This window comes from Chiloscyllium plagiosum, unplaced genomic scaffold (assembly GCF_037043375.1).
Source record: "Chiloscyllium plagiosum isolate Xiang-an unplaced genomic scaffold, Cpla_swu_hap1 HiC_scaffold_5, whole genome shotgun sequence".
Taxonomy (NCBI): Eukaryota; Metazoa; Chordata; class Chondrichthyes; order Orectolobiformes; family Hemiscylliidae; genus Chiloscyllium; species Chiloscyllium plagiosum.
The window spans coordinates 29,502,136-29,522,253 of record NW_028270143.1 but is presented as its reverse complement, the minus strand read 5'-3'; the positions used below and the strand labels follow the sequence as shown (position 1 = coordinate 29,522,253).

Below are 20,118 nucleotides of genomic sequence, written 5' to 3'. Positions count from 1 at the left end.
TGTGCTCTTCCAGCACCACTGATCCAGAATGGATTGAGGATATCAGCCATCTCTGAACCAATCAAAACATAAGCGAAGAAAGTTATTAACAATGTCAAGGGACTAAGACAAACTACTATGTCTAATGCCTTGTAGTTTGCCTATAGGGTTCATCAATTATTCTGTATGCTATATATATCTGCGTACATCTTGCATTGGCAACCATCTTGTTTAACGATGTATCCTCTAAATCCCTATTTCGGAACTCTCGGTCTTCCATGTATCTTGTTTCTCCTCTTCAATGCTTCCTCTTGCCAACATTGGCTTAATCGAACAGAGGGGAAAAACAATACTGAATATGGATTTAACAAAAAAACTAAAGTACCAAATACATTTCGTTTTACGTCCTATAAAACGAATCTAGTCTCGACCTGTGTCTATCAGAATGCATAATTTATCCAGTTCTGGACGTCAGAATATTGGCAAAGCTTGAGAGCTGGAACCCAATGTCATTTTACTCCAATTAAATTCTGCTCACTTACTTTCACGTGTAATATTTTAGCCTTAATGCTGCAACCAGGGAAAGGCAAACAATCTGGAAAGGGCAATATAGGTGAAACAAATTGGGCGGGACGGTTAGCTGTTAACACGGCGCCGAGCCGCCTCCATTTTGCCTTTCATTGAGCGTCTTCCATTTCCCGCTCGTGGCCCTGAGGGTTCAAAAGAAAACCGACCGGGGAAAAGGAGCGTCACGCGGGACACTGAAAACAGGGCGGGCGTGAATAATTTTTAAAAACGCGTTCCAACATGCAAACTACATTTGCTGAAATCGGGCGGTACCCCTCTAATAGGGCTTGTTTTATAGTGCCAAAATGAAAAGCAATTTTAAGTTTTAAGACTAGGGCACGCGCTTGCTTCCATGGAGATGGACAGTTGGTCGGTGACGTCACAGAGGCCGGGCTCGAGCTCGAGCAGCGCCAGTGTCGCCGCCATATTGTCAGGAGAGAGCGGCAGAGGCATCAGACAGGGAAGGTTATTGCTCTCACATATACGCAAAGATATAGGTTAAACTTCCATAATTCATAGCAACAAAGATGAGTGACATTGACGAAACAGCCTACGAAGGGAGGGTGAGTGCAGCGAACTGTTTTTGGAATCTTTTTTTGAAAAGGGTTTCAGTAGTATTTTATGTAAGGGGGTGGGTGTGGTGGTTTTTATTTTATATCTACGTACTCATAAAACATTGAGGATTGAGGCTGCTGCGAACATGAGATTTAGGCCTAAAGTGGCGCCTTCAGTATGCGGGCGGGTGACTGTCGTCGATCAAAACCTTACTCACGAGCTTCAAGGCCAGAGTGGGAGGAGGGGAAAACTAGTTTGAGATAAATTGACAGCGTAAATAGAGCAGGCTGACCGTTTTAACTTTTTTTTTGCCCTCCCTTCCTAAAGTAATATACAGGTCACAAACTCGGTCACGCAGAGTAGCCTCCGATTGATAGGCAAAAGCGAGTTGTCCGGTCTCGCACTTGGCGATCTTTCGTCTGCGTCTCGATTGCTCTCTTTTCTTTTTAAAATTTCCCTCATCGGTGTCGGGACTTTGTTTTCGTTAATAACCGAGTTCTGTTTTTGGCCTTTTTTAAAAAAAAAACGTTTTTGAACATTCATTTAAATCGGGAGAACAAACCGCCTGGCCGCGTGCCAGCAATCGACGGGCCGCTCGCCCTCGAGCACCTTCCGGCGCGCGCCTTCCCGCCCGTCAGCTTACGCAGACTTCTCGGGCCGGCGCGCTCCAGTCGCCTGCTTCCGTGGACACTGTTCCCTCGGTTTCCTTTTTCTCTCTCTTCTCTTCCTTCCCCCCCCCCCATCACGCTTTCATTGTCCTGCGGTAGAGATTCTTTTCACCGCGCTTTTGCTCCGTTAGTTCAGAGCGAGAACTCATTCTCTTTCACCTCGCAATTCCCGAATTCCTCTGAAAGAGCAGTGATTATGCCTGAAACAGCTTTGAACTCGAGTTGCCTTGTCTTAATTCGTTGTAAAATATTGTAAGCCTCGTTCTGAAAAAATGCATTTAGTTTATTTTGGCTGTGGAACCTTTCTAGAGGAGAGTAAGCAAAATCTACCGTACACCATTTTGAAGTGGTCAAAATTAAAAAAAAAATCACACACCAGTTTATAGTACAGTAGGTTTATTTGGAAGCATTAGCTTTTGGAGCACTGCTCCTTCATCAGGTGTTTGTGAAGTGTTAAGTCGATAGGCAGATGCAGCAGTAAATTTTAAGGTGTATTATATATTGGTTTTCATTATAAAGAGGATTTGAGTTCAGATGTAGGGATTTCTCCCTGCAGTTCTGCAGGGTTTTGGTGAGGCCATACCTACAGTTTGGTCAACCTATGTGAGAGGATAAAATTGGGATAGAGGGAGCGCAGCAGAGGGTACTGGGGATGGCAGGATTGCACTGAGAAGAAATTAGTTGGTTTGACTGGGCCCAAATGCAGTCCAGTTTAGAAGGATGTGGGGATCTAATGGAACGTACAATATTCTAACAAGACAAGGTAGACTAGATACAGGAAGGGTGTTTTGCATGGTTAAAGTGAGGACTGCAGATGCTGGCTTTAGAGTAGAGTATGAGTATGGAAAAGCACAGCAGGTAAGGCAGCATCCGGAGAGCAGTAGAATTGATGTTTTGGGCAAAAGCCCTTCGGCAAGTCTAGAACCAGGGGTCAGAGTCTCGGGGACAGGGTTGACGAATTGAAGTGATAGGATATTTAAGCTAACATTTTATTTCTTTTTCGCTTTTCTTTCTGAGCCATTTTTATCTCCTCCACTTAAATTTTTTTTTCTAATCCTGTGAAGGTAGTGGTTTATCCTGGGTTAGAATTCCAATGGTATAGACTCACGATTTCCTTAGAATAGTCCAGTTTGATGTTGTCCTCCCTCATCCAACTATGGGCTTCAGTTTGTGATTTGCTACTTCAGGGACATTGCTATACAGTAGTTGGAATATAGTGCTAAGAAATGCAGCAGTATCTCTACAAGATAATTGGCTTTTGCAACGAAGATGTTTTATTTCATGTGAGTGTAGTGCTCTAGGAAATCATGGCTCAGGTCTGCAGTTCTTAAAAAGGAGTTGGATGCTAATGTTCTAGATGAATGTGGTGGCAGTGACCATTGAGATACCACAAAACCTCAGCGTTTCACTATAAATTCATACGGTATATCTTGTAAATAAAAGAATCAAAAACAAGATTTCAAAGTGTGATTAAACAGTGTGGAAAAACCAGGGGGACAGAATATTTAAACTTTTGCTACATCGTGGAAAGTGATTTGCATGTTCTGTACACCACTCAATGAAAGTAGGTAGGCAGATGCAACAATAAATTGGAAGGTAAATTATATATTGGTTTTCATTGCAAAGAGGATTTGAGTTCAGAAGTAGGGATTTCTTACTGCAGTTATGCAGGGGCTTGGTAAGACCACACCTGGAGTATTATGCAGCTTTGGTCTATCTATCTAAGAAAGGATATAGTTAGGATCAAGGCAGTGCAGCAGAGAATGTTGGGGATAGCGTGATTGCTCCGAGGAAAAATTAGCTAGTTTAACTGGGCTCGAATGTAGTCTAGTTTAGAAGGATGTGGGGATCTAATGGAAATTATAATAGTCTAACAGGACAGGATAAACTGCAAGAAGGATGTTTTGCATGGTTGGCAAGTCTTGAACCAGGTGTCACAGTCTCAGGGTGCAGAGTAGGCCATTTAGGACTGGGTTGACAAGTTTCTTCACTCAAATGGTAGTGAACCTATTGAATTCTCTTCCACTGAAGATTGAGGCAAAGTCGCTGAATTAATTCAAGAAAGAATCTTTAGATGTTAAAGGCATCAAGGGGTATGAGAAGAAAGTAGATATATGGCAATGTAGGGTGAATCAGCTATCATCACTCTAAATTTCCAGAGAGGGTTTGACGGGCCGAATGGTCTACTCCTGCGCCTAGTTTCTGTTTCTATGTTGAACTTTCTCTGAGTTTAACAGCACAAATCCAAAAACTTAACCTGGGACCATTCTGATCAATGTAGGCGGTACTCTACAAAATGGTGCGTTTACTTGTTGAATTATGCCCTCTGATATGTTAATTCTCATGGAAAATTTACAAAAGTCATTCTTGTTCAAGTTAAATTAATATGGGCTTCTTTCAATGTCTTTATTGTTTTATAAGATAGTTATTGACCTTATTAAAGCCAGTTTAGGCCTTGAAACATTTGCAAACTTACTGTTATCTCTTAAAAAGAGAATGGACTTGGAAATTCTAAAATGCACTTGAGTTACTTATTTCATTTATATTTTTCAGCTAGAAAGTTGGTCTTGAGACCTATCGGGCTCCTTCTGAAAAATGGGTTCAAAGTTGCCAATACATCATACTCTTATTCCTGGGATTGGCAGGGAACTGCAAGCTACTCTTGGTTTTAAACTAAACTAATATTGGGGATGCAGAGTTTAGATAATCATAGTTGAGAAAAGCTTTTGATTCTTGTTTTGTTCAATGATAGCATATCCATAAGCATAATTTTGTTTCAAGAGAAAACAATAGCTGGTATATTGTAACTTATTATCTAGTTTATGCACAAGGTGCTGATTTTACGATCTTCAGTATGACCAATCACATTTTAAAAAGATTTGAACTTTAAAGTAAATAAGATTTCAGCTTAGTTTTAGCTGAGAATGAAGCATTTATGTTTAAAACTTCAACTATATCAAATAACTGAACATTTTACTAAACATAATTTCCTTTGTAGGCAACTTTAAACTGTAGAAGTAAACAGTTTCTTGTTGTGTATCACATCACACTGTACGCAGAATTAGCTCTTTATGGCAAAAAGGTCACTTTTTTCATTTTGAATGGTTTGTTTCTTTCCCGTTTTCCTAATTGATTAACTTTTTAACCCCAGTGTTAGCTGAGGGCTACTAGCTGCATCCACCGTACACAAATCTTCCAACCTAATTTTAACTACTCAGACTCTGGTCCCTGTCTATATAATGAACAATAGAATTTTCTCTGCTTAAGCTGCCAGGGTGGCTAGTTCTTTTGCTGCCTATTTTTCAGTTGGCTACAGACCTCACGACTAAACTGCCAGCTACTGCGTGAGATATTTCTGAGCTTATTGAGAGGCGAGATGGCATGAATGTTTTATATATTAAGATATTAATAAGTAAAATGTTTGATTCCAACTAAGAAGTCAAGGGAAATTGGGAATCTACACTCCAGCCATTCAAAACTGTTCTCTAATGCCACGAGCTATGTATTAATGCATTGGTTGGAGATAATTTGACACGTTTGTTAATCTCGAGTCAAAGTGTGTGGTGTTGGAAAAGCACAGCCGGTCAGGCAGCATCTGATGAGCAGGAGAATCAGCATTTCAAGCAAAAACCCTTCATTGGGTCCTGATGAAGGGCTTATGCTCGAAACGTCGATTCTTATCCTCAGATGCTGCCTGACTGGCTGTGCTTTTCCAGCACCATGCTCTTTGACTCTGACCTCCAGCATCTGCAATCTTCACTATCTCCACGTTTGTTAACAACATGATACAGTTTCACTCATTTTTGTTACTGGAAGAATAGTAGAGAGGGATTTTTTTTGGAACTTAAATACAAATCCTTCCATCTCAAATATTGCCAATCCGTTAGATTTTTTTGATTAAAACTTTAACCTGAGTTCTAGAATTCTCTCTCAAACTATCTTCTCTAAAACACCTCCCAAAAAATACATGCGCATGTACATATTTAACCAGATTTTGTATGTTCTGTCCTCATATCCTAATAATGGGCTTTGTCATTTTTTGTCATATTCCTGATATTTTATTGTTAAATGGTACTATGTAAATATAGGCTCTTGGTAGCTGTGCTTACTTCTCATTAATATTAGGATACTTGTGCATTAAGGCAGAGAGTGTAAAAATGTATACATGCACCTAATATCTTTGCTGTTTCTTCCTTTCACCTGCAATTTTGTTTTCTTTCTGCTTGTTTGATCTTGTGACATTTGCCATGAACTGAGCTGTTGATCACTAGATCTGCTGTTGCTGGTCTTCCCACCTTACTACTCGTTTTGCTTGGAGATTTTTGAATACTTTTCAAAAAAAAAATTCTTCAGATTGGCATTACAAAAGTTCTTTCCATACTGTTGTTAGAAATTAATTTGAAGTGTAAATGGTAAGCATTGTCCTAACTCAACCATTGGCAAATCACTTAATATAAATTGCTACCCCAGTTAGAAAAACAAGTCATTATTCTTATAGAAAAGTTAGTTTGTATGTATTAAGAAAATAAGTTACAACTGGGCTACTGAAAAAGACTGCCTTCTAAATAAAAAAAAAGTACACTTTTCATAATAGTTTATACATTCTTCTTTGGCAAATGTCTTGTGCGATGAAAGTAAAGTTGGGGCATTTGGCTAATGTGTAACCAGTGCGTGCAAGCAAGCAAACTGAATTTTATGGCTAGATTGTACAGAGTGGTATGTTTACAAGGTTTAGTGTTTTTTTTGCTATAAAGTTCATACCGCAACATAAAAACTGATTTGTACACATATCTTGATATAAACTGAAAGATAAATTGGTGATCTCGTTTTGTGAAATGGGAGACAGCTAGCTGACTTAAGTCTTTAAATAGTCAAGTTAAACTTATGGATTTAAATCATGAGATGCAATGACCTTTGTTTCCATCCCCATAACTGATACTTTTAATTGACTTTTAAATTGTATTCCTTAAATGGGAATCTTGATTAGTATTTTAGGAAGCTTATTCTACTCTTGCAGTTTATGAAGTTGCATTGAATTGCGTGTAAAATCTTTAGGGGCTGTCTGCCATTGCAATCCTAGGAATCTCATAATGTTTGGGGCCTTAAATTGAAACACTGACCAGTCTACAGTAAATGAAATTTGGTCCCCAATTTGCTGGGGTTGTGGGAATGTCCATGCAACTGCATTAGTATGGTTTCTTACAATTAGTTGGGATAGAGAAGAAATTTCATCTTGTATCTAACCTGATTATACTTTGACTTGGAGGTCCTTGGTACTGTAATTTTAGCTGCAAAAGTTGACCAGGGTGGTGGTGGTGGTGGGGGGGGGGGGGGGCTGCAGAACTTTGTTGTGCCATTGGATCATAAATTCCCCCTAAAGTAACTAAATATCTGGGCTGGCATTTTGTGCGTGGTCAGCTATGTTCTATGTGCATAGTGATTGCAACTGGCATGTGTTTTCCAAGCAGTTTTATTTTGCATGAATCATTTTAGCCACCAACTACTGGTATACTTATATTCCTGGAAGCTGTTGAAAAGGATTAGTATTTGTTGGTTAATAATTTTTTTGTCTTGGACATTTAAAGAAAAGGTACTCGTTCTGAATCAGATTGAGAAGACACCCATGCCACCCCCAGTCTTAGTACTTTGCGGATTGCCAGCTAATGTTAAAACTTGGAATGGGAGCTGGAATTTAATACTTCACCTTAAAGTTAGAAAGGCATGATTTGCTTTTCTGTGATGAGGAGAGACAAATTAGTTTGAATGTGAGGCTGGGTTGCAGTGTTGTAACTATCTGAGCACCTGTTGTACCATGTTTGTTCATTAAGGATAATAGAATTCTTGTGTTCCTGGCAAAATTTAAATTAATTCCATCCATGCATTTTTAGGTTAGACATTTTTATGCAATACTTAGCTAATGGGGAAAATTCATATTCCAGAAAGTGTTTTAAATATCAAATCATCATGCTTTATGCCAGGCAGTACTGCACTTTAAAATTTTTCCACTTTTTGTTTGGAAGCGAAGAGGGGAAAAAAATAGAAAATCAAGGCTGATACTGGCATTTTCATTGTAGCATTTTTAAAAATTTTACATACTGAGTAAACTAAGTAAAACCACAGGAATAATATTTGATTCAGGCATTTTATCAAGGAATTTTTAAAATTAAAAATAATGGAATTATTCCACCTGCTGGTCTTTAGTTAGAAAGATGGTAGGCTGTAGTACAAATCCAGCAGATTGTAACCCCATGCTTCATCCTACTGAATGTTCTTTTTCCATTAAGGTTAATATTGAAGAAATGGAAGAGTATTTTCCAAGAATGTGGAAGAATAATCAAGATAACAGAAGGCTAATCACAAGTATTGCAGATCAGAAAATAAAATTTGAATGGGAAATGAACAGAAGATTGGTCAGATAGAAGAGCTTTTATAAGGCATTAATGAATTGTTTGAATTGGGAAGAATACACGGAGTATGAAAACTCTGAAAATGAAGAAATGAAGAAAATAGAAAGCAAGAGTGAACTAAAATTAAAAGAATCTGGAAAATTAAGAATCTGGAAAATTAAAAGAATCTGGAAGATTGAATGTGTCCTAGGTTAAGTAATGTATGGTTTATGTTCACGTGTCTGTATGCTCAAGTTTTAGCATAAAATGCATGATTATTTATGAAAGTTTCATAGAATGTTGGTGATTAGGTATATATGTAGGGAATGTGTATTCTTTAGGAATGTGCAGTACTTACTATGGGCTGAACTTGTTTTAGCAGGGGTCAAAGTGATATTAGTGAAGGATACCTAACCATTTTGGCCCTCTGCTACTTCCTCAGACAGTATCTGAATTATAGTTGGAACACTGCTAAGGTTTAACAATTCTATATTTTGTGTAGTTCAATAAATAACTTTGTTCTGTCGTGCCAGGAGTCACGTTCACCATCCAAATCTCCAAGCGGGAGTGCTGGCCGTGTAAAATCAGAAAGCCGCTCTGCATCTCGCAGCCCATCTAGGGCATCGAAACGTTCAGAATCCCGCTCCCGATCAAGGTCCAAGTCAAGGTAATTATTTATTTAGTGGATAGGTATGATATGCAGTTTGTCTAAAGTATGCATTTGGTCTGTGATACTACAGTAATAAAAAAGTCTTAGGTTGCTGTTTGACCAATATCTGTATGGCAGGAGTTTTTTTTATTAACTGTTGGTCCTAGTTTTTTGTTTCTGCTTTCCGTTTTTCATTTCCTGAGCCCATCTTTAATCAAGGCCTAAGCTGTCTCCCAGGCTAACAGCTGCATTTTTCTGCGTGCCAAATCCAAAATGCTATATGGTGCAGTCTGCCCAGTAATACTCACTGACTTTCATGGAAGGGTCAATGCATTTGTTTCACGCTGCAATGGAAGCCGACAAAAGAAAAAAAAAACTGATTTTGGCCAGTTATCTACCCTGTGGTGAATTTATTTCTTGATTATTGTTTCATTCCCTGTCTTGGAATACCTTTTTAGCATCTGATGAGTAATAATCTTAGAATCATGCTGTCTTCAAATGCCTGTTAGTTTTCCTGTTGCACTGGTACAATGCGGAGTATTTTGAATTGTGTTGGAATTGAACAGACTAGTTATTAGAATATTGCATTGCGTAAAAAAATCAGTATGGCCATTGTTAGCCAGGATGCAGGCTTACTACTGTCTACCGCCATATTATGAGATACTTTGAGGGACAGTTCTGTTTAAATTTGAGACAAAAGTTGAATATAATGTGTGTTTAGGTTAATGTAGTTTCTTCTGATTCTTGTGGTCAAGATTGGTCAGTACATTACAGGAGAGACGATATCTTTATTTTGCGATCTGCAACATAATGTTCTACCCAAGATATTAAATCTTGGACTTTAGAAATTAAACATACTGACCTTGCTTAGTGTCTGTTTTCCGGTGTGACAGAAGGATGGTAAACATGCCACCTCCATGGCTGTGTGATTGAGTTAACAATTTTTGGTTTGTACTCAGGTGGGTTAGCTTTGACCACTTGAAAGAAAATGTTCTAGAATTAATCACTGTTTAAATCTTTTATTAAAGCAAATGGAGCACAGGAATTCCATGATAGATTAACCTTAAATTTGCATGCTACATGTTTATGGAAGGTACTAATTAAGTGTTTTTGAAATGTTACCACTAGATCTCACTCAAGAAGACATTCGCATCGGCGTTATTCACGCTCCAGATCACGATCCCATTCACACCGAAGGCGATCTCGTAGTAGGTCTTACACACCCGATTATCGATCACGCAGAAGGAGCCGCAGTCACTCCCCAATGTCCAGCCGAAGGCGCCATGCAGGAAGTAGAGTAGGTTATAGCACTGCATATATAGTCTCACTTTATTCCTTCACAAATGGATATGACTTGTGAAGTTCTGAGAAATGGTAGCATGTTTGGAAGTAACTGTCATCAGTTGAGTTTTAAGCAAATTCTGTTTCGATCTGGATATGATCTACCAAACAGTTCCATTTCTTGGAAGTGTGATTTCACTGAATGCAAAACAGTTCTTGTGACTTTCTGGTGATTCACACAAGTGAGTGGTCATTTGTAGACAATTGTGTGCATCTATAGAATAAAAATGTAATTACTTTGCTAATGTATAAAATTCTGGGACATTAATGTAGCAAAAACTAAACTTGAAAGTGTTGTAATGCAGTAGCATTTAAATTTCTTGCATTGCAGTTTTTTTGGGATGTTCATCAACTGGTGGCCACTGTTAACTATGTCATCTTAACCCCTTGGATCTCATTTCATGAGCTGTCTAGGAGTTCAGTCCTTTAGCCGTAGTTGTGAAGTTTTCAATCTTGTCTAAGTTTATGAGCAGTATGCCACCTGATAGTGGAGCGTTCCACCTTTATGGGAGGGGGGAAAACTCATTCTGTCCCTCTTGTCCTACAGACGGGACATGTGTCAGCGAAACACGGAGCGTTGATAGTAGATGTGGAGAAGTCCGCTGCCAGGACTGCCCCATCGTCCCAGATGAAGGATGATTCCTGGAGGCGAACAGGATATGGGAAGAAAGAAGGGAAACTCGGTTCTCAAAACGTAAATTGAAAACTTACTTTCAAACAAGTTAATTGTTTCCAGATATCTAATGGATGTGTTGTGCATTCAGTCTCTTTACAGCAACATGTTCAATAAACTGTTGGAGATCTCACTATTCTGATCCTTAAAAATCCACAAGTGCATAAAATATCCATCAAGTTACAGCTTAGTAATCTGCTGTGTCCCTGTGCTGTCACTCCTTACCCATGTTGATCATGGGAATGTTTATAGGATCTTTGCAAAGAAGGAGGCTTTTCAGCCCACTGTTTGCTGTCATTCTATAAAAGCGTTTGACAAGGTTCCCCATGGGAGACCGATTAGCAAGGTTAGATCTCATGGAATACAGGGAGAACTAGCCATTTGGATACAGAACGGGCTCAAAGGTAGAATTAGAGGGTGGTGGTGGAGGGTTGTTTTTCCAGACTAGAGGCCTGTGACCAGTGGAGTGCCACAAGGATCGGTGCTGGGTCCTCTACTTTTTGTCACTTACATAAATGACTTGGATGTGAGCATAAGAGGTACAGTTAGTAAGTTTGCAGATGACACCAAAAGTGGAGGTGTAGTGGACAGCGAAGAGGGTTACCTCCGATTACAACAGGATCTTAACCAAATGGGCCAATGGGCTGAGAAGTGGCAGGTGGAGTTTAATTCAGATAAATGCGAGGTGCTGCATTTTGGGAAAGCAAATCTTAGCAGGACTTATACACTTCATGGTAAGGTCCGAGGGAGTGTTGCTGAACAAAGAGACCTTGGAGTGCAGGTTCACAGGTCATTGAAAGTGGAGTCGCAGGTAGATAGGATAGTGAAGAAGGCGTTTGGTATGCTTTCCTTTTATTGGTCAGAGTATTGAATACAGGAGTTGGGAGGTCATGTTGCGGCTGTACAGGACATTGGTTAGACCATTGTTGGAATATTGCATGCAATTCTGGTCTCCTTCCTATCGGAAAGATGTTGTGAAACATGGAAGGGATCAGAAAAGATTTACAAGGAAGATTTACCAGGGTTGGAAGATTTGAGCTATTGGGACAGGCTGAACAGGCTGGGGCTGTTTTCCCTGGAGTGTCAGAGGCTAATGGGTGACCTTACAGACGTTTACAAAATTATGGGGGGCATGGATAGGATAAATAGGCAATGTCTTTTCCCTGGGGTCAGGGAGTCCAGAACTAGAGGGCATAGGTTTAGGGTGAGAGGGAAAAGATATAAAAGAGACCTAAGGGGCAACTTTTTTATGCAGAGGATGGTATGGGTATGGAATGAGCTGCCAGAGAATGTGTTGGAGGCTGGTACAATTGCGACATTTAAGAGGCATTTGGATGGGTATATGAATAGGAAGGGCTTGGAGGGATATGGGCCGGGTGCTGGCAGGTGGGACTAGACTGGGTTGGGATATCTGGTCGGCATGGACAGGTTGGACCGAAGGGTCTGTTTTGCATGCTGTACATCTCTGACTCTATGGTCCGTTTCCCCCTGTATTTCCTGTTGTCCTATAAGTCTTTTTTTGAGATAATCTTTCTCTTGAGATAATCAAATCCCCTTTGAAAAGAATACTTTGCATCTACTCCACAATCTCAAACAGTGCATTCCAGATTCAGGCCTTATATTGTATAAAAGTTTTCCTCCTAATTTTGGTTCTTTACCAGGCTTGAATTAAGTCTGTAATTCTTGACCCTTCATCTGAAGGGGACAATATTTCCCCAAGTACTCTGTTCAGGTAGCTCATAATTTTGAAATGCCTTAAGTCTTCGCTAAGGAAAACAATGTTGAGGAAGAAGCTGACATAACAATGTCTCTGGATTGATAATCCAGAAACCCAGGCACCTGCTGACATTTGAATTCAATTTTTAAAAAAATCCACAATAAAAACTGGTATAGTGATAACCATTGTCATTTTCATAATTCATCTGATTCACTGATGTCCTTTTTATGGAAGGAAATCTGTTGTCCTTCTGGTTTGGCCTGCCTTTGACTCTAGATCTGTTGCAATGTGGTTGATTCTTCACTGCTGTTTTGTGAATTAGGGGTAAATAGCAAATGTTGACCTAGCCAGTGACACCCACATCCCATAAAGGAATTTTTTTTAAAAAACCCATCCCCTCAAGTCTCTCAACTCAATGCCGCTCATTGATCTGAGCCAAGAGCTCAGACCTAGTTCATAAGTCTGAGTGGCTTATTCCTGTGAAGTTCTTGAACCATATGACTGAGCTTGGAATTAACTTGTAACCTACCATTGTTGCTGCACTGTGAATTAACATAAATAACATTAGTCAATTTCTGTGTGGAATTACCCTTGCTCTTGCCTATTATGTAATTCTGCATGTTTACATTAGGTATCATCAGCTGCAGTTGATCATGCAGTTTTGATTCCTTCAGTCACTTGTGAATGACTTGCTCACAGTTAAGTGGGTGAGTCCCCAATCCAGCTGTCTTGCTGCTAAATGCTATAATTTTGTAAAGTTGTTTTTAGCCAATTCACTTATCAGTATTGTGGTAGAAAGCCCATTTATCCCACTTTCTCCCCCCCCCCCCCCCACCAAAGCCTAATCATAGATTACCTAAGTGACTAATACTGTGATGGAAGGGTAATACGTTAAAATCAGTCCAATTCTAGCCTGAATTTGATCTGCTTGTGGTTTGATGTGGCAGTATGGGAACCGTGGCAGGGCGAACCTAGACATACAGTTGTAGAGACACTGCACTGAAGAAACCTGGATTAGGGTGATATTGAATTTGTGGAGTGTGGTCATTGTATTCTGTTACCAAATTGATTGTTCAGACAGGACCAGTGATAGAACTTATTCAGGTATTTGAAATTAAAATTGGTATAGTTCTGTTCAAAATAAATTGCATTTGGCAACACAGGGTGGGGTTCTGTGATAGTAACCCTCACTGCCCTTGTTCTGTTGAATCTCCCCAAGTATTCATAATTTTCTGTGTAAACATTACATGGATACAGCTATCAGTACAAAAGTGTTGAAATTGCACCAGGAGATTGAAAGGTAGTAGTGTGGGGACTTTCACACCAATTTGGAACCAGTTGGGGGGAAAAGTAGATTTTGAAAATATTAACTTGTCACAGTGGGATTTAATTCCAAGTTGTTTTTCTGTGGATTAAGACATGTAGACAGCATATTGAACATATGCAACAGTTGTACTTGGCCCAAGTTGAAAGTTTGAAAATATTTCTGTTGAAGTTGGGATAGGCAATTTGAGCACTAACAGGTAATCTTTAAAGGTTTATTTTTAAAGCTTCAGGTTTCATGTACATAATTCCTTTAATGGAATATTTACTTTCTTCTGGGTTTTCAAGTGTGGTTTGTTGGCCAACCACGATGGAAGATTAGATTTTCATTAAATTAAAGGATAGGTATGACATTATTAAATGAGCATTGAGTGCTAATGTATTCATATAATCCTAAAATGATTCTCTTTACAGGTGACTTTATATGTAGTCGAACCTGATTTCTGGGAGATGAAATTTATTGAAATTGATCTTTGGAGGAATCAACATCACTAAATTCTTCAGAGCTATTCGTGCATTGTTTTTTCAGGCTAATCCAGATCCAAACACTTGCCTAGGTGTTTTTGGTCTTAGTTTGTACACCACTGAACGTGATCTTCGTGAAGTTTTCTCTCGGTATGGGCCATTGGCTGGAGTCAATGTTGTCTATGATCAAAGGACTGGTCGTTCACGGGGATTTGCGTTTGTTTACTTTGAAAGACTGGAGGATGCTAAAGAGGTAATCGGAAAGTTCTCCAATAACACATTAGTTTTTTGTTAGTGCTACTTTTATGGTACTACTGTCTTAATTTTCTCATGGTTGTTTCTTGATATGAAATTGCAAAGCAACTTCTATTGTATGTTTGAGAGTTGACTTGGCTTGCTTCAGTATGTTGTGTTTATGCACTAAGGCGCTGGGAACTTGGTGTTATTTGGATATAATTTTATTAGGTGGAGGCAAACTCAAACTAAAGTTTGGATTTTAAAATGTCTTTCTGCAGGCAATGGAGCGTGCAAATGGAATGGAACTGGATGGTAGACGAATTCGTGTTGATTATTCTATTACAAAGAGGCCCCACACTCCCACTCCTGGGATTTACATGGGACGACCTACTCAGTATGGATAAGCAGCTTCAGCCATTCTTTAAACGTTGTTTCAGCTTGTTTTATTTTTACTCATAGTTCCTTTTATTCCATATTAGCAGTAGTGGTGGAGGTGGTGGTGGAGGACGTCGCCGCGATTCTTACTATGATCGAGGTTATGATAAATATGATCGATATGATGACCGGGACTATGATTATCGATACAGGTAATGTATTTTACAATATATAAATTGTTGTAGAAGGTCAAATCATAAAGCCTAATGTGTAATGTTTTTGAAAGAAAGTGTTCTTGCAACCTCCTCTACATGTGTAGTTTAATCAATTCGTGGTGGGAAAACCATCTGTACATGTGATATAATTACTGGTATTAGTGATTGCTGGCACATTCTATTCCCGTGTCATGCGTGGAGCCTGATGGCATTTTTATTTATTCATTCATGGGGTAATGATGCTACAGGCCAGACCTAATTTGTTGCATGTGCCCAGTTCACCTTGAGAAGCTTGTGGTGAGCTGCTGCCTTGAACTGTAGTAAACTTTGGAGTGTAGGCATGGTGTTGTTAGAAGGGGTGCTCCAAGATTTTCACCTGGGGTTATGAAGGAGTGGCAATGTAGTTCTATATCAAGATGGTAGAACATGAACTTGTCGGTTACCCCCCCCCACACACACACACACTGTTTTTAAACAGGGATTGATGTTTGCACATACTAGTACTGTCTGTAGAATTTCAGCAGGATCTCAAACAGTGTCTGCACAGTTTCAGCAGTCTTTGCTTCTTCTGTAACCTAGAGTATATCCTGTCCAGGCAGGTTGACTCCTACTTGGAGATCTGTCAATCTTTTAAGAATCCCTAATGTCTTTTTGTCCTCTCTAATATCACTATTTTCTACTTTTACTCCTACGTAGGCAGCAGCCTCAACTCTTCTGAAACCGGATGCTAAATACTTGTTTCGTACCTCCGCTGTGCCTTGATGGGGTTGCTATTTGTTAATTTTCATACCAAATAATTTGACTCCTGAATGATGTATGTTAATGTGTGCAGACATTAGATAAATGAAACTTAAATGTTCAAATATCACAGAGTAAATCCCTCTCTTCCCCCACAGTGTTCCAGAGATACTATCTATACTGCAAATGTTAATAGATAAGTTTGATCACCAAAATGACTATTCTTTGATATGAGTGAAAATCATATACTGGAGCCATCCAGTAGACAAAGATTTCAATGTAGTACTGTAAACTTCAGTGTGATCATTCAGGAATTTTGTTTCTAAATTTTAGTGCCATAGCAGCTAAGTCTTCCAATCTGTTGTTTCATTATAGTAGACGACGATCACCATCACCCTACTACAGCAGAGGATACCGATCACGCTCGAGATCTCGATCCTATTCACCACGTAAGTACTAAAACAGCGTTAATTGCATTGCAGCTGACTTGAAAATATGTGGTAATGAATTGTATGTCGAATATTAAAAATAGATGCAGGGGTAGGTCATTTGGCACCTTTTAAACCTGCCCAGCCATTCGCAAGATCAAACCTGATCTGTTGCAAGCCTCAACGTCACTTTCGTGCCAGCTTGTCATAGTCCCCAAACTCCCTGATATCTTAAAAGTCTATCTATACTTGCTGTTTTTTACTTTTGTGATATAGCCTGAACACCGAGGTGAGAATTCCAAACATTCATTGTCTTCTAGGAGGGGAAATTCCTCTGTTTTAAATAGCTATCCCCTTATTTTGTCTCTAAGTGTTCCCTCTGATTTCTTATGCCTCTGAGACTCATGTTAGCAATGACTCCTGGAGCCAGAAGTTATTGCTGCGATCAATGTCAATTGCTGTGTCCATGCAAAGCTTAGAGGATTATAGGTCATGCATGTCCCGGGTTTGAGATTCTCGCACGAGTGTCTTCTCAACATCTACTCTATCAAGCCCCTCAGAACCTTGTATGTTTCAATAAGTCACCCATCATCCTTCTAATCCCTAATGAACAAAGACCAAATGGGTTAGCCATATTTGATGATGCGTTAATCCCTTCATCCTGTGAATCACCTGGTGAATCTCTTTGAAATCTCTTGAATGCTCGTGTATCCTTAAATACTAGACTAAGAAGGCATGGTCCTCCAAGTGTAGCTTTACCAACACCCTGTACAGTCGTAATAAGAATTTGCTATTTTCAATCTCCAACCCATCGCAATAAAGGCTGAAAGTCCATTAGCCTTTTGATTACTTCCTGCAACTGCATTCTAACTTTGTTTTTCATGTGCAACAACCTAAATCTGTCTGCATTCTTTTGGGGTGTCTCCATTTAATTTATTTGAAATAGTTAGCATTTTGATTCTTTGTGAAGTGCATGATATAACTCTTCACCATTAAACTCCCATCTACCAATTTTGTTTCCCCTCTCATTCAAACTATTTATCGCCTTGGAGGCTCCATATGTCCTCAACACAGTGTGTCCTATCACCTATTCTTAAACTTACCCCATTGGTGGTGACATTAGTATGATCAAGCAATTTTAACATTTTTTAAGGGCAGCCAGCAGGGCTGTGGGGGGAGTGGATCTCCTGGACATTAAAAATTATTAACACTTCTGTCCTGCGTGAGTGATTATGGTTAGATATCGAAACCACTCGGCAAAGTTCTCCCTTACTAGCTTGCTGGTCTTGGACACAATGAGGACAGTTAGGGAATATTGCCATAACCCAATAGTTATCAATACTGTTACTATTTGGCAAAGGGAAGGCAATATGACAAAACATCCTCTCTCACACCTATTGTGGGTAAGCCATGTTTTTAACCAGGGATGGTAGATTCAGGATTCAAACATTGGGCAGCTTAGGGCTGTGTCTTGCGTGGGTGATTTATTTGAGGGAGACACAATGATATCCTTTGACCAGTTAGCACAGAAATATGAGCTATCTAACAGGGACCTCTTTCAAGGTAGGGGGTTTCATTTTTTAAAATCTATGCTTTTGACCCCTACAAATCCGATATAAAGAGGAGGGTGCTCAGTGCTAAGAGTACACTTTCTGTCAGCACTTGATATCATCAGTTGGAGAGCGGCCCCTGAAATGAGTTTGTTCGACTCTGCCGGGCGTGGGAGAGAGAGCAGGGTAGCTGAGGTCTCCTCTGAAGCCTGGGGAAGATATTTGAGAAAACACAAGAAAGATATCAATTTGCAATTGGACCCATGCTTTACAGTTGAAGATTCTCTACAGGGTCCTCTTGGCTCTGGAGAAATTTAAACTGGGGTATCTTCATGTCCCAAGTGCAAGGTTGGTCTCTAGTCTTGTGGTGGGCATCAAACATACTGGAGCGCTATGGTGGGCGCAATTATGGGGATTTTGGGTGTAAGGGTGGAGAAGGGCCGGATCGCTCCTCTTCGTGGCCTGTCCAGTGTGTTCCCTAGAGATGTGTATAAAAAAATTTCAATATCCTCACTTTCTGTGCAAGAAAGAATATTGTTAAGTTGGGTATCTGAAAATCCCCTGGACCTGTCTGGTTGGCAGAAGATTGTTAAGGAGCATATCCCCTTGGATTTTCTCCCAAGTATGGTACACCACAAAACTGAGAATTTCTATTAAGACATGGCGATCCTTTTTGGAGTACCTGGACACAGATTTGCCTGCTAATGCTAATAAGGGCTTTTATATAGCCGTAACCGATGTGCTTTACGAGCCTAATATCCAGAGAGGGGGAACTGCAAATGTATGAATGTGAAAATTAATGCGCTTGATATTTGAAAGTTAGTATTTTGTTTGGCTGAGCTGTATTATTATTGCTTGTTATTTAAGTAGTTGGAGTTATATATTTTTAATATACATGTTTATACATTTGTATGAGGAGGTCTGTTTGGCTTTTTAACTGTTTTGGTGTTCTTTTGTATTTTGAATTGTATTGTTTTGGATGTAATAAAAATCTATTTTTTCAATAAGTATGTTTTTAAAAGTTACTAATGTAATTATAATTGGATGGTAATCAAATTACTTAATTCTACAATGTGTTCACTTTGCAGGTCGTTACTGACCAGACTTCTGCTTGCTGGACAACTGTCTGAAGATTTTTAATCACTGTGTTACAGTAACTTTTTTGGGAGGGTGGGGTGCAGAGGGAGGGGAGATGGGTGGGGTTTGGGTTAACATTTTGGTAGTTGTGCATGATAGTTTCTGTGCCTGTATACTGCTTTGGAAAGGCCATTCTAAAAGCTACTTGCTTGAACTGATTTATGTAGTTCATAACCTGATGTAAGGAAAGGACAGGGCTGGAATTTCATGGTAATCTCTTAATTACCAAGTACTGGTTGTTTTTGAACATGCAAATGCCAACAGTCATTAGTTTTGTGATGGTGTTTGATTTTTTTGTCATGGGGTTGTTTTTGCTGTTTGAAACTGTCCTAGAGTTCTGAGGTGTATTTTTTTTATTCAAAGAAAATCTGATGTAAACCTGGCAAAAAAAATCAGTATATGCATTTTACAAAATAACTATTAAAAATGTACAGAAAGGTAGTCAGTTGTGTCATGTCCTTCTGAAAGATTCTAAAAAGATTTTGCAAGTTTTGGAACCTATTGATTTAGATGAGTACAAGTGGAAAATTGACTTTCTGCATTGATTGAAAATGTGATGTGACAGAACTCTTTGTCTTCACAATTGTAAAGGATTACAAGGATTAAATTTTTTTTGTTTTTAGTTAATTGTGTATTTCTATATTTTGACCTGCAAGGTAGATCCTGCACATCAACCAACTGCTATAATGTACAACAGTTTAATAAAAATTAAAGATGCCTCGGAGGGCGATACTTGGGGTGTTTCATGAATTGCTGTTGGAATATCTGATTTGACTGTCAATAGTGGGAACAATTTCTTGAAATGATTTGTTTCTATTTGGAAAAGGAAATACCAACATTTCCTTTTGCTTACTTTTATAAACTTGCATACAAAAACCCGGCCACAAGTGTTTAATGCTCTGCTTTTAGACAGAAGATACCTCCAAGTCTCTGGTAACATAGAATCAAATGTAGGGATACATTGTCAACAAACTTCATGACATGTAGAGTTCCCATTTACATTGAGAGATCCTGTAACAGATCATTGTGTAAAGTTAATGTTTGCACATATGCTACCACAAACACTTAATACTCTCCAATTTTTGTAATCAACTCTTAAAAGTTTAGTGCACGTA

General features: G+C 39.1%; 1 protein-coding gene across 3 annotated transcripts; it reads left to right on the top strand.

Annotated features, from left to right (window-relative positions):
* The first annotated feature begins 952 nt into the window (after positions 1-952).
* On the top strand, positions 953-19,733 carry tra2a (transformer 2 alpha homolog). 3 transcript variants are annotated; one of them, XM_043689723.2, is made up of 9 exons: positions 953-1,109; positions 8,689-8,822; positions 9,933-10,101; positions 10,693-10,839; positions 14,388-14,576; positions 14,839-14,954; positions 15,043-15,147; positions 16,264-16,337; positions 18,955-19,733. In XM_043689723.2, exons 1-9 carry the CDS (start codon positions 1,074-1,076, stop codon positions 18,963-18,965), a joined length of 981 nt encoding a protein of 326 aa, XP_043545658.1. In that variant the 5' UTR covers positions 953-1,073; the 3' UTR covers positions 18,966-19,733. The 3 variants fall into 3 exon arrangements, with proteins under 3 accessions (XP_043545658.1, XP_043545654.1, XP_043545656.1); XM_043689719.2 differs by having other exon boundaries at positions 15,040-15,147; XM_043689721.2 differs by lacking the exon at positions 18,955-19,733 and having other exon boundaries at positions 15,040-15,147; positions 16,264-16,348.
* Positions 19,734-20,118: the final 385 nt, after the last annotated feature.